This window comes from Myotis davidii, unplaced genomic scaffold (genome assembly GCF_000327345.1).
Source record: "Myotis davidii unplaced genomic scaffold, ASM32734v1 scaffold695, whole genome shotgun sequence".
NCBI classification, from domain to species: domain Eukaryota; kingdom Metazoa; phylum Chordata; class Mammalia; order Chiroptera; family Vespertilionidae; genus Myotis; species Myotis davidii.
The window spans coordinates 41912-56909 of NW_006286476.1; the positions used below are offsets into that span (position 1 = coordinate 41912).

Genomic DNA, 14998 nt, shown 5'->3' on the forward strand with positions numbered 1-14998 from the left:
CCCCAATCACCCCTCCCACCCCATTGGGAGCAGGGCCAGCAGGCCAACCTCCCGCATCCCCTTCCCTTGGCCGGCAGACCCCCATCGGCCCTATTGGCCCGGTCAGGGAAGGCTGGCTGGACCCCACCCATGCACAAATTCGTGCACTGGCCCACTAGTGAGGTTAATATTGCCCCCAGTTGAGAACCGTTACATTACATCATAAACTCTCCCATGCTTAATATTAAAACATAGCAAAAACAAAACTCATATAATGAGCACCTACATGTCTGACAGTGACATAGGTACTCCTGTCATTTGCCTGTCTCTAAGGAAATACAGTTGTATATAAATAAAACTGGAAGACAAAAAATACAAAAGAAAGCAAATCCATAAGTGAACCTCCTCTCCTGTCGGAAATACAGTGGGGCCTTGACTTACGAGTGTCCCAACTACGAGCTGTCTCTCGGCCGATTTTTTGCTTTGAGTTGCAAGCTAAAATTCGGGTTATGAGCCAGCTTCAGATACCCCACCACTAGTTGGTGCAGCGAACGTCACAGTGAACGCCACAACATCAGCCCAGCATCACGTGTCTCACTCGTTCACAATTGATTTGACATACGAGTAATTGGAGTTACGAGCTCTGTCATGTAAGGAATTAAACTCGTAAGTCAAGGCCCCACTGTATAGCCATGCTGGTGACAATACAACTCAACCACATAGTGTTGAATTTGGTTGAATCTAGCAACTACAGAAACCTGTATGAGGGAATTCATAATGTAAAGGCTGTGGCTATACAAAAACGTGCAAGTATAGTCATACAGATTAGATGAGAAAAGAGATGGGAGGTCTTGTCTAGATGGGACCTTGGATATAACAACTGTCTCCTTTTAATGGCCAATCAAGTTGTTCTGAGTGTTCCAACCAAGGTTGTTGGAACTGAGCACAGTGTGTATAATTAGGTTATTGCCAGTCATCCTATTTCTGCCTGCCAGTAATGAATCTCCAAGCTGATTTGCCTTTGTATGAAAGTTCTTGTGGTACAAAACCACAGGTTGGTGAAAAACCCATAAAAATAAACAAAGCCAGGAGATTCTGGGTCTCCTGGCCTACTGATTCTCGTAAAAGATAGATAAAATGTGGTATGTGAATCCTGGTGCCAAAAAGCAGGAGGTAGGAGGTAGGTTTGTTGCTCAAAGTGGCAAGTTTTAGGACTTATGACTCAGCCCATTCCAGATCATAAATGGGCATATGGTAAGTGAAATAGAATAAAAAATGCATTCAAGTTACTATGGTAGAGCTTTCATTTAGTGATGCTAATGACAGGAGTGAGAAAAGAACTAAGTGAAACTATAAGTAAACCTAATTTTAGCCAACTGTTTCTATATCTCTATGCAAACAACTTGACAATTCAGAAAAATCTAAATAAAAATGATTTGAATGTTTCTTTACTTTTCTTTCCTGGCAGAGATAGTGCATAGTAAAAATAACGCCAATATAGTATCACACTTTTTAAAAAAAGAAAAAGTGAAAAAAAAGAGCAGAAGCAGAAAATATAGAGTAGCCTCATTCCAGAATATCATTAGTTCTCCAAAAAAAAAAAAAAAACCAAAAAAAAACAGTTCTAGTAACCTCTAGTCTTTGTTTGTTTTATTTTTTAAATATATTTTTATTGACTTCAGAGTGGAAAGGAGAGGACGAGAGAGATAGAAGCATCAATGATGAGAGAATCATTGATTGGCTGCCTCCTGCATGCCCCCTACTGGGGATGGAGCCAGCAACCTGAGTATGTGCCCTTGACCAGAACTGAAACCAGGACCCATAAGTCTGCAGAGTCAAACCAGCTCAGGCTCTAGTCACTGTTTAGTCAGGGAAAATAATGGGAAAAGTCCAAAGCTTACTAGACTGTATTGAAATTCTTTCAGCTACTCCTTTAAAAAAATGATTTGAAATCTAACAAACTTGAAAATAAAACTGAAAAATCAAAAGTCATGAATAAATGCTGATCAATGTCTTCTAGTTCTTTAAAGAAATAGAAATTAATCAGTGCTGACCAGAAGTAAATTCATCAAAATGGGCTCCTAAAGGTAATAGCAAATAATAATTATATAGAAACCTTCAAGCATGGTCTGCCTTTACAGAGGTTTAAGCCCCTGGGAAAAACATGGCACATATTCAGCCTATTCAACTTTTCCTGTTTGCTTTACCTGCCTTTCCCCCCTCACCACTAAAATAGCCACACACAGTCATACCTATTTTCTTTGCAATTGGATTACATTCAAAACAAATCTCAAAGGTAGCCACAGAGTGAAAAAAAAAAGGAGAGTCTAAGAGAGGGGTGTGGGCTTTAAGATGCCCCTAATACTTTAAATCAAGTTGATCAGGTGGGAAAGGGGCCACTGGGTGTATGAGTGAAGTTTTAACTGTCTTGTTCTTGGTTTTCTTAAGTGGATCACACAGGCCATATTTAGGAATCATTTGTGTATAATCACTTCTAATTTTGCTTTAAGGCTAGTATATGGTATAGTATCACACTTTTTAAAAAAAGAAAAAGTGAATAAAAAAGAGCAGAAGCAGAAAATATAGATTAGCCTCATTCCAGAATATCAAACAAACAAACAAACAAACAAAAAACAGTTCTAGTAACCTCTAGTCTTCGTTTGTTTTATTTTTTAATATATTTTTATTGACTTCAGAGTGGAAAGGAGAGGCCAAATTCACATTTCACATCAATAACTCACTTTACTGGATTCCTGGAAAATAGAATATTTCTAAATGTCTCTCGAGGAACTCTCATTAAGGCCTGTATGTACTTAACTTTCTTTTTAGCTCCCAATCATGCCTGCCTCCCTAAATAACTCCCTCCCCATCCCCATTATAGGTGCTACAGAAGGATAAGAAAGAGATCAAAGCACCACTCGGAGCATATTTAGAAACACTGTGTTACTGTTTAGCATTTAAATTTTTCTGCTCATTAAAAAAATATGCAGTGCTTTTTGGATCATTCTCATCTTTCATATGAGATCAGATCCCCTACTTGCTTGGCTATTGTGTATATATTGAATCTTCAGTGTTTAACCTAACTTGGAAAACATGTTTTATTTTTTGCTTTTCTAATTAATATCAAATATAACCTTCTTAAATATAGGAAAGCAAATTATATATAATAATAATTTATATCCATCTTTTGTTTAAAATGAGTTAGACATGAAAAAATAAGGCAAATATATGTCAGGAAAATGAGTTGGAACCAGCAGTGACCTCCTGGTTCATGGGCTGACACTCAACCACTGAGTCATGCCAGCCGGGCTATATAAACTTTTTTAAAGAGGTGTGTTTTTTTTAATATTTAAGATTTTATCTCAATAGATGTTTGAAAAATAAATTAGGATATCAACATTGTGATTTTATAGATATTACTAGAGGCCCGGTGCACGAATTCATGCACGGGTGGCGTCCCTCGGGGTGGCCTGCGGGTGGCCTGGCGCCACCCCCTCACCTGCTCCACCTGCAGGACGATCGATCAGTGCCTGGGAGCCAAGCGGAGGCTCTGACCCTGACCCCTGCCACCGTCTGTGAGGCCATTGGCGGGGCGATTGGGCCCCCGCTTGCACCCGCCTTGGCCTGGCGCTGCCCACTCACCTGCTGTACCATCCCACTGCAGTCCTGGCAGGCAGCGCCTCCCCTGTCACCTGCTGCCAGCACCACATTGCCAGCTCCTGCCATGTCCTCTGCTGCCCCCTGGTGGTCAGCACACATCATAGCGAGCAGTCGAATTCCCAGTTGAGCTCCCAGTCTAGGGGACAATTTGCATATTAGGCTTTTGCTATATAGGATTGCGTAGATAAAACTAGATTGATTTTTAAAAGGAGGGCATGAACTTAAAGCCAAAACTCAGAGAAGTTCAGTATTACAGGAGCACACAGCTAAGGGAACAATTGTGAAGTTGATGAATGAAGGCCTGAAGTTGGCAACAACTTGGTAGCATTAGTGGTTTCGGTCGCTAGCTCATGGCAAGGCTTGGGCTTTTCTTCTGTAGACGGTGGGTAGGTAGGTAACCTGGAGAAATAGTAGAAAGGGAAGATTAAACTTAGAATCGATTGCGTTACCTTTTTGTTTCTCCCCCTGTTTTGTTAGGTGATAGAATTACTGTGTGCAGAGCTCTGACATTTTTTTAAACGTATTTTTTATTTCCCCTCATGAATAGCATTTTCCTTACTTGCAGGCAACAATGTGTATCCAGTGAAGAATGTTCCTTTAGCTTTTTCCTTCTTTAACATTTCATTTTCCAGGTCCTTTGTGGAACCTAAACAAGTCCTAATGTCTCTTTCACTCAACCCTTGTGGTTGGTTCTTCCTTACAGTCAGTGTTACAGGCTGGGAAGCTGAAAACAGAGACTTGCTCAAGTCAGATAAGATGTTTAAAAAATAAAAGATACCATGAACTACAATTAAGTAATGCCCAAGGGTCAAAGTCATCTCCCTTTCCATAATAGCTGCCTTATTCAAATAAGAATTCTCAAGTATGAGGTGTGCTGTAGAAAATGTAGTCACTCAATTTTTCTTTCAAAGTCAAAATGACATTAAAATTGGAATTAGCATAGTTTTCTAATATCACATTAGGAATAATTTCACATGTTTACATTTTTGTCTCCATCTCTTTCTGGGGGTTTCTTTCAGTCTCGTGTTAAATCTTATCTGTAATTAATTTAATTTAAGAGAGGATACAGATTTTTTAATTTGTATATTTTTAGTATTTTGCATTACATCTTGATGATGACTTTGCTTTAATTGGTAACTGCTTTGCATTTTTTTTTTGTTTAAAGTATTACCTAAGTCCCCTTTTCCCCCATTAACCTCTTCCAGCCTACTCCCGTCCTCCCCTCCCCCCCAGACCCTCCCTGCCCCATTGCCTGTGTCCATGGGTTATGCATATATGCATACAAGTTCATTGGTTGATCTCTTCCCACCCAACCTCCCCTGCCTTCCCTCTGAGGTTCAACAGTGTTCCATGCTTCTATGTCTCTCGGTCTGTTTTTGTTCATCAGTTTATTTTGTTAATTCAATTCCACATATGTGTGAGATCATGTGATACTACCTTTTCTGACTGGCTTATTTTGCTTAGCATACTACTCATCCATCCATGCTGTTGCAAATGGTAAGCATTTTTAAAAACAAGCCTAACACTCCTCATTGCATAATGGAAATGCGACAAATAAACTGAAGCATGAAGGAGAATTAAAATGATGTGTTCTGCTTTCTCCTTTTTAGATGGGAAGGTGGAAGTGACAAAAGAAGGCGTGAAGCTGTGCACCATGGGTCCAGGAAAGGTGTTCGGGGAGTTGGCTATTCTTTACAATTGCACCCGGACAGCGACCGTCAAGAGTAAGGCTTTCATTTTTTTTTTCAGATACTTTCAATGTCTTTTTTCCCTAGACCAGTGAGATATCCATTAGTACACTTCTTGATCTAATCTTTGCCATTTTATTAATCTATATTTCAAGTTTTGCTTTGAAATATAGCCCATCTATTCGTTTTTCTACTAAAGGATGATTGTTGCTCAGTTTTGTATAACTCAAATTTTATTGCTGCCTTATGAAAAGTATCCTTTTAACCTAGAATTTGTATGATTATCAGTTTTTAAATTAAAATTAAACAGGAGCAAGACCTTTTCTTTTCCTGCCTTGAAAAACCTCAGAATCATATTTAAATTATTTTTACATATCTGCTATTTTGGGTTACATTCCCCACATAAATGCTCACTCCATGGCTTAGAAAAATTGAGAGGAGAAATGTTGATCTCATTCAAACGTCAAGTGAGATGTATCCTGAATTCTAAAACTGCTTCTGCGTATATTCTTGTCTTCAGCTGCTCATCAAGCTGAATATTATAGCATTTTTCTTTTCTACTGACTGAGCTTATTTTAAATCAGGGCAATAAAAGCAGCTTGTTTCCCTAATTTTACATATATGTGTATACATGATTTCTCTAGCAACTTTTATTGCTTGGCAGAAGCAGCTGCAATAGTTAGAGGGGGGAAATGTTTTAAACACTCCTCCCTCCTGACTGCAGGATGCAACGAGTGTGTAACAAACAGCTGAATGCAAATGCCAACCATGGAAGGTCCATTTTATCTTTAGGTGAACATGTGTCATGCGTGTTCCAAAAGGTTTTCTGATACATTATGCTGTGGATGATAGCAATCACAGATTACTGTGATTAGGTTGTGTCATTTTAAAAAATTTTGTTGAAAAAATGACATTGCTACTATCAATCAGTTTTATCTGGATGCCACTGATTATTTTGTTTGTGTGTTTGTTTTTCTCTCAGAAATATGGCAGTGATTGACAATATGACATTGAAACTTGGGTTGTAAAGAACTTAAGAATACATGGTCAGCTAGCGTTCTAAAAATTGTCTTATTTGTCTTATTAGTGGATCATCTTTTTATTCATTCAAAGTATCAATTACAGTTGGGGCCCTTATAAAGTGAGCCCTGTTGGCACTTGATTCTTGATCTCTAAAAGCATAGAACTCTTTTGATTGATAGGCACCGACATGTTTTTATTTCATGTGATGATTGAATTACATGACTCAAAGAATAATGAAGCCCAATGAACATAACAGATTCTGGTAGTACTTGAACTCACTTACGAAGTACCTTACCTAGGAAAAGGCATAGTCATGACTCCATTACATGAACAAACTTAACTACCATGCTTTCTTTTTATGAGAAATAGGTAAAAAAGAGCCAGAAAAGAATATTTTGATTGAACAGGCTTTCTCAGAATTAATGAATAATATTTTTTAAAGTTTAAAAATATTTAAAATTTTAAAATTTTCAGTTCTGTATACTGCTCATTTAATCCAGTTAAACTGCAAAATTCCCAAAGGTCACCTAGTGCTTAACCTTTGAAATACTGAATTTTTATTAAATAACTTTTTTAAAAGTCTAAATAATGTATTTAAATAATTTTTGCAGCAAAATGTTTTTAATAAGGTGAATACTTTGCTTCATAAAAATCAACTGCCTTATTTGCATCTTATAAAATGGTATTAATCTGTACTAGCCTCTATTGCACTTCTGTTTGGTAAATTTAAATGCATCTGATTTGACAAGAAGAAACTAGGTGCTGAATGCAAATTATAATACTAATTTTTGGGGGTCAAAATGTCCATTATTAATGGAAATTAGTGATGGAGTATGTTCTTTAACACAAACTCAAGAGGTTTTTTTTTTTTTTTTTTGTGTGTGTGTGTGTGTGTGTGTGTGTGTGTGTTTTTGGTTGTATTTGAGAAACAGCCCGGAGGTGAAAAGGCTTTGTGCATGAGCAAGGAATAATATCTATGAACAGTGGTTCCTTCTAAATGTTGTATAAGAACTATAATGTGTGAATAATGATTGTTTGTTGTTCAGGACCTTTTTATCCTATCTCCTATACTATCCAGGGGCTCTGTACTTGTGACTGTGATCCTTAAAACCATTTATAATTTAAATTATAAATTATACCTAGGGCTGATCACTTTATAAATCTGATTAGATTCCATTGTGAGTACTGCTTGTACCAAATTACTAGTCAATGCTATCATACTCTTTACATGTGATATTTTAAAATGTCCTTAAATGGCTTTTTAGATCCAGTCATTTCTCAGGATTCAAAATTTTGTCCATTTCTTCTTAACTATCATTTTGCAGGTGATGACCATTTTCAGTAAATTTTGAAATGAAGTCATCCACTTGAGTTCAATAGTCTAAGGGGACGGCCATTCAATAGCTTATCACTCATGTGCCTCTTTTTTTCTCACTTACCTGGGCTTGTGATTTCCTTTCCCCAACATCATCCACTTTCTTTTGTGATTGAAAATGTTGAATCCTTTCTGTTTTCATTCTCCCTAGGTTAGCCTGAAATGTTAATGCATTTTTAATCTCACAGTCGTAACTAAATCCTAGGTGGCATCAAAGAGCTCTTCAATATAAATGAGTCATTTCTTGTTCAAGATGGCACTTTTTAAAAACTTTTTCAGACCATGAATAAATTCCAGTGACTTCTACTAACGAATGTGATCCTAATACCTGTGGGTTTTCTTTAACTTAGGATATAAAAAATAGCTTTATTTTTTTTATCGAGGTATAATTAACATTTAACATTATATTAGTCTCATTGTACAGCATAATGATTTGTTATATGCAGAATGGTCACCACAGTGTCTAGTTAACATCTGTCACCATCCTTTATTATAATTTTTTCTTGTGATAAGAACTTTTAAAATCTACTCTCTTAGCAACTTCCAAATAATGCAATGCAGCATTATTAACTATACTTGTCATGCTGCACATTATTATATTCCCAGGACTTATTTATTTTATAACAGGAAATTTATACCTTTTTCCCCCCTTCACCAATTTCACTCCTCCTCACCTCTGGTAAACACCAACCTGTTCTACCTATGACCTTGAGCATATTTCTTTCTTTCTTTTTTTTATCTATTTCACATATAAGTGAGATCGTATAGTGTCTGTCTTTTAAATTCTGACCAGGGTACTCAAGGTCCATCCGTGTTGTAAAAATATGGCAGGATTTCTTTCCTTTTTTATGGCTGAATAGTATTTATAGAAATATGAAAAGAAAGCATATATGGTATGGTGCAGATCTGTATTAACAATCTACTGTCCTATAAAACAACATTATCAACTTCCCCCCGAGGAATTTGGATGCAAAAGTATATAAAATCAACATGATACTGGAAACAAAATTCTAACAAATATCCTTAGGCTATTCACAGCTTAAATAGGCTAAAGTTTTCTTTATTAACTGTGATATGAAAATGGCCACTTGCGTCTATCCAATCACAAGCATGCCAGGTGCCAGGGGGAGGAAAAGAGTCATTTGTTTTATTAGATTTCCACAACACCAAACAATTACTGTCTCCAATGCTGTTGGAATTTCACATTCTGTCTACATATTTTGGGATTCTACAAACAAAGCAGAGTTCTACCATCTATTTTCAAGCCCCACAAGGATAGGAATTTCTAATGTGCCCCTTGAAAACCCCTTTCCACACAATTCCCATGCCCAGAAGCATGTCATTACCACCTTTCCCTGCTGTTTCACTCCTGGTTGTAATTTCACTTCCACTACCCTCACAGCTAAAGTCAGATCAATTTACACTCTGGACTTACTGTCTTGCTTCTAGGCCCCAGGTTCTTTAAAATCACAATAGTAGGAAAGTTGAAGTTACTGGAAACCTAAAAATAAAAAGGAAAAGGCTTTTCGTTTACAATGAAAGAGGGATTCAGAGATACAAACCTTATGTGTGAGTTTGCAAGGATATCTATGTTCTCTTGCTTTACTTGGATTTCCCTCAACCAGTTCTCACAACTACTCAGGGATTTTTAAAAATATATATTTTTATTGATTTCAGAGAGGAAGGGACAGGGAGAGATAGGGACATCAATGATGAGAGAGAATAATTGATTGGCTGCCTCCTGCACGCCCCACACTGGGGATCGAACCCACCACACGGGCATGTGCCCTGACTGGGAATTGAACCATGACCTCTGGTTCATGGGTCCATACTCAACCACTGAGCCATGTCAGCCAGGCCCTCAGGGATTTTTTTTTGAGGTTTGAATCTTGTGGCTCTTTGCTCCAACTTCAGTTGTACATAAATTGGTTTTTTTTGCCTGAAGATACTAAATTGAAGCCTGTTCCTCTTCCTTTGAGTTTCCAGCTCACAATGCCCCAAACCTTAGGCAGCATATTATTCTAACAGGCTCATTCCAATAGACTTCAATAAAAACCCAAGAAAAAAAGGTCTCTCTTTTTGGATAACATTAGATACCAGTTTAAGGTGATCACCATAGAGAGTTATCTGCAAAGCATGGCTACAGTGGGTGGGTGTGAATCAACTTGAGCAGTTATTTCTCCTTAGATTATTTATAGCACATATTTAAAAACTCCTCAGCATTAAAATACTTTAGTAGTGACATGAAAGATCCTAAACATTCTGCAAGAATCTAATTGATGACTTTAATAACACTTGGTAAAAATATTTTTCTGCCTTAGTTTGAATACTCTAAGTTTCCGTATTTAGACTTTCCTAAAATATTTGTATAGGGGGACATTGACTAATTAAACTATTTTCACTGTGTCATGGACGTTTTGAGAACAAAGTTAAAAGGTTTGGATTTTCCTGCTTATTTTTGTTTTTAAAATAAATTTGAGTCTGTGCAGTGGAGATGGCTTGTGCATTCCCCTGTAGCTCTGTTTCAAACATCACATTATTCAACCTGACTCAGAAAAGTCTGCCAACCTTCCAAAACCTAAAAAGATAAATGGGGGTTGGGGGCGGGGGGAGGGAGGAAGATTTGACTAAAATTTCTTACTCCAATACCTCTAGGTGCTGTAAATGTAATGCTATACCCATAAGGTCAATATACAGCGCTTTTTATTGGTAAAGGAACAAAAGAAATGAATGCCAATTTTATTGTTATTAAGAGGAAGTAATAGATGAAGCTTTTCTATAGTGGCTCTAAGGTATAAGGTCCATAAGATAACTGAATCAGTAAGTAAGGATTTAGCCACCTTTTAGATAACATCATTGTGGAGTTCCATAGAGCATCATATTTATCATAAAGATGTTTTCACGTGTGAAAATGAAACAACATTGTCTGCAATACACAAAATTGTCCTATAGACAGTTATTACCTGGGTTTTAATGAGCAGGAGCAACAATGCACTGTCACACTCCCAGTGCCACAGCGCAAAAGCAAAGGAGGTAACTTTTGTAATGAAAAGTCTCTGTTCTGCTTTAAGGAGGCAAATTAAAAAGATGCATGCTTACCGAAACCGGTTTGGCTCAGTGGATAGAGCGTCGGCCTGCGGACAGAAGGGTCCCGGGTTCGATTCCGGTCAAGGGCATGTACCTGGGTTGCGGGCATATCCCCAGTGGGAGATGTGCAGGAGGCAGCTGATCGATGTTTCTCTCTCATCGATGTTTCTAACTATCTCTCTCCCTTCCTCTCTGTAAAAAATCAATAAAATATATTTTTAAAAAAAGATGCATGCTTTGCTTTCTCCCAGGCTACAGCATGCTTTCTTCCAGGAATCTTGAAAGGAGAGAAGTCACAAAATAGGCTGATGAGGACTAGAAACATGACCCTGAACAGTAATTTCCCAGGAACTGTCATCATCTTGAACAATGAAGTAAACAGTGGGTTAGGGCAGCATCCTGGGGAAGCAGGTCCAATTGTTCAGTGAGTTAATTAGACAACATTCTTCTTAGTACACTTTTTATCACAAGTGTCTATTAAAAAAATACTGTGAAATTAGTAACATAAATCCAATTATGTTACCCCTGAGAAATACATTTCTTTAATAAAGGAATCAATTCACTAGGTATCCATGTTGCCACATAACGGATTAACATAAACAAATGGATATACAGAAGCTATTCTTTCATTCTTTTGATGTCTAAGTGGATTAAGTTACAAATTTCTTTGATGGGTGTTTTTGTTTTTTTTCTTATCTTGATGGGAACTGTTGTAGACAGCATTTACTTATGACTTATATTTAACTACCAAAGAAGATTTGAGTCCAGTATTGACTAGGCCTGGTAGACAGGCATGTGTTAGTACTGCTTCTTAGGGGAAAACAAAACAAAAACCTCTCACAATCAAGGGAAGGCAATAGTACTTAATTCCTTAAGATTAGATAAATTATTTTCTCTCCTCCTCCCTTTAATTACTCAATCATGAATGCCTTGAGTGTTCCTCTATCTAGAGAATAGTCAGGCTTTAACTGGTAGGGAAGTGTTATTTTTTAAAAGATCAGGGATAATTGAATAGTAAATATGAACAATAGGCAAGGAAGGCTGATTTTTCAGCAGTCTTCTTAATCCTGTAGAATTAATAATTTTTCCACAAAGACCTACATATAGGAAACTCCCACACAAGGTAAAGCTAATGTCAGGTTTTGGTATACTGTGTGGCCACTCATTCATTTAATAAATTGCCAAGAGGTAATTTTCATATTTACTGAGCTGGTTGAAAGAACCAAAAACAGAGCAGTTGCACTGATCTTTTCAGGAGTGAAATACAGCTTTAGTGGAAGGGTACCAGCATTGTGTAGATCATTAGCCTCTTCTTTTGAAAATTATTAAGAAGTAAAATTAGGATAACAGGTTGGGGGGGGGGATTTTTAAAAATCATGGTTTGCAGGGCCATGTTGTTAACAAGAATAACAACTAGATTTATTGAATTTGATGGCTAAGATATGGGCTGGAAAATAAAACAGAAGAAATTTCATTTGACTTTTGTTCTTTTTCATGCTCATGAGTGTAGTTTGGATTAGAAGAAAACACATGTAGACAGACATTTGTGAGAGAACAGCTGGATTGATGATGTCTGAATAAGCGGAATGTTTCTCACTGGTGGGTTATATCCATTTTACTGTGAAAAGTGTCCTTATAGTCAGTCTAGGTGGACATCGATTTAATTCATAGTGAGTGCCCAGGAAGTCCTAGATGGGTTTCATGTATCTTAGCATTTGATAATTACAAGAATAAAAGTCGTCATGAATTGTAGTCACCGAGAAAAGTTCCTTGTAATTGAGACTTGTAGATATCTGAGGCCGGGGGTGTTGTAGAATATAGGTAAGGAAGTGAGCCAGCTAATTTCCACACAGATCTTGAAGAATTTCATTTTCACTGTGAGTGTGATAGTAGATCATAGAAAGCCAGTAATGACTTTTCAGAAAGGCAGGGTGTAAACTTTTCACTGTAAAGGGTCAAGAATTGATATGAGCTCATGTAGCTGAACAGTGTTGTCTACAGCTAAGTGTTTTTTACTATGGGTACATGCTTTCTCTGTAGGACAGTCTGCCTTACTAGGAATAATTCACTCTTTATACCCTCACTAGAGGCCCGGTGCATGAAAATTCATGCACTGGAGGGGGTTTCCCTCAGCCCGGCCTGCCACTACCAGCAGTGCAAGCCTCAACTGGCCCTGGTTACCTGTGCCTCAGGCCAGCCCTGGGTGGCTGGGCAGCCGCCATCTTTGAGGGTGTGGCAGTCAATTAGCATATTGTCTCCTTATTGGCTGTGGGCGCTGCCATCTTTGTGGCATATTAGCATATTCCTTCTTTAATAGATAGGATAATTCTTCCCACATCTAATGGAACAACTTTATTGACTTGAAAGCACTGTTTGTAGTTTTCTGAGTGGAATCAAACAGTGTTATTCAAACTATATTTATTTTGTTTTATTTCCAAAAAACAAATTATATGGAGTGCTTCTGTGCATGAAATTTATAAATTTCTGGTTATAGAGTGGGTGAGCAGTCTTCTGGAGCCCCCTTCAATGGCCCTATGTTTCCTTACTCTTACTCCTTCTCACTCCTACCCTTGGATTAAGTTCTTCTATGGCATTTTGTTGTTTTAGGTCAGGTGATACTGTTTGAAAACCTCTGCTGTAGTTCTATATAAGGTTACTTTGAGTATCTAGGTACTGGTAATTCTTTATAAACTACCTTTATATACTTACACTTGGCTGTGTGTAGTATCACTATCTTCACAATGGTCCCGCCCCACAGGAATGAATAGCAATAATATCACCATTGCACAGGTGAGGCAACTGTACTTTAGAGGGCTTCTGGAACTTCTTAAGGTCACACATCTGGATTGCTAAACTATACCTTTCTCCTTGATAGCCCCCAGTAAGACAATGAGCTGCATCATCTCAACCTTTGTTTCAACCTTTATTTGTTGAATAACCATTTACCACATTACTGACAAAGTTGGTTCAGACAGATGTGTACTTAGAAAGAACTAGTATAAGAAACACTAACATCAAAAAAACAAACTACAGGTAAGAATACAGGGGACTGTGAGTAGATCAAAAAGGCTGTGCATTCCAATGCAGTTCTTCTGCTTGGAGACATCACTACGGATTGTGTTGGCTAAGGTCCTATTGTCATCGCATCCCTTTCGGGTGGCACTCTCAGGACTTCCCTGAGAAAGGTTTGTGTGTGTTTGTGGGCTGTGTACACAACTACAAGTAGGTGCCTAGTGTATCAAGCTATTGGAAAAATTAAGAATTGATAGCTACTGGGCCTGGCTTTAAAATGTCAATTATTTTCTATAGTAATATTTCAGACCAATGACACTAATAGTTTTTATCTGACGGTGCAGCCTGGAAATTCCAGACTTCTGGTGTCCAATTTGTTGTCTTCTTTGATTGCCTTAGCAAAGAACGTTAATCTCTTCCGTGCTTACCACATTCTTTCTGGATAAAGATGTTGGTCATGGCCACAACTCTCATAAGAAGGAATAAAATGCTGTTCCCTCCCTTCCCCCAAAAATTCAAGTTCCTTTTACTCTGGTCAAAGCCTTGGCCCTTTATCTATAGTTTGAAGTTAGCAATTCCTGAATTCTCCAAAGTTACAATTATCCCACATTGTTGAAATTTGCATATTCATTGCCTTTCACTGTCATTTAATGCTTATAGGTGGACACATAACAATTTATATGGAATTTGTCACTGATATACAGCCAATAAAAGTTATCCATTAAGCTTGATCATAACCTGGAGTGAGTTACTAAAAATACAGGAAATGAGGTTCTTACTGCTGTGGATTAGCCCAAATATGTGCAGCACAAAATGTAATAATGAAGTTTTAAGATATTTAAGATATTCAAAATAGAATTTCTGAAATGCTAAACATCTGAAACTTAAATTTGAGTTGGAAGAGGCCTTAGACATCAAGAATGAAGTGCCTTTGTAACTAGTTTTAGGGCTAATAAAAATGGAAATGAACTCTAGATGTTTTGGGCTTTTTAAAATTAGATCAAAATATATTTTCCGAATCTCAGATTTAAAAGAGAGAAGAAAGAGAAAGAGCTAAGTGAAAGATGTAATCTTTTATTTACTCATTCTCTAAATCTCTGACTTGTGCTCACTGGTTTTCAATCAGAATAACTTATGCCATAAACAATAGCAGATAATTATAAAAGCAGCAGGA

General features: G+C 37.4%; 1 protein-coding gene across 1 annotated transcript in view; it reads left to right on the top strand.

Moving 5' to 3' along the window:
- The first annotated feature begins 1116 nt into the window (after positions 1 to 1116).
- The window catches only part of LOC107182156 (cGMP-dependent protein kinase 1-like), a 466054-nt gene continuing 452172 nt past the window's right edge, over positions 1117 to 14998 (top strand). The window contains exons 1-2 of the mRNA XM_015560154.1: positions 1117 to 1159; positions 5250 to 5363. Coding sequence (XP_015415640.1) covers positions 1117 to 1159; positions 5250 to 5363 — 157 coding nt within the window. The remainder of the gene's footprint in view (positions 1160 to 5249; positions 5364 to 14998) is intronic.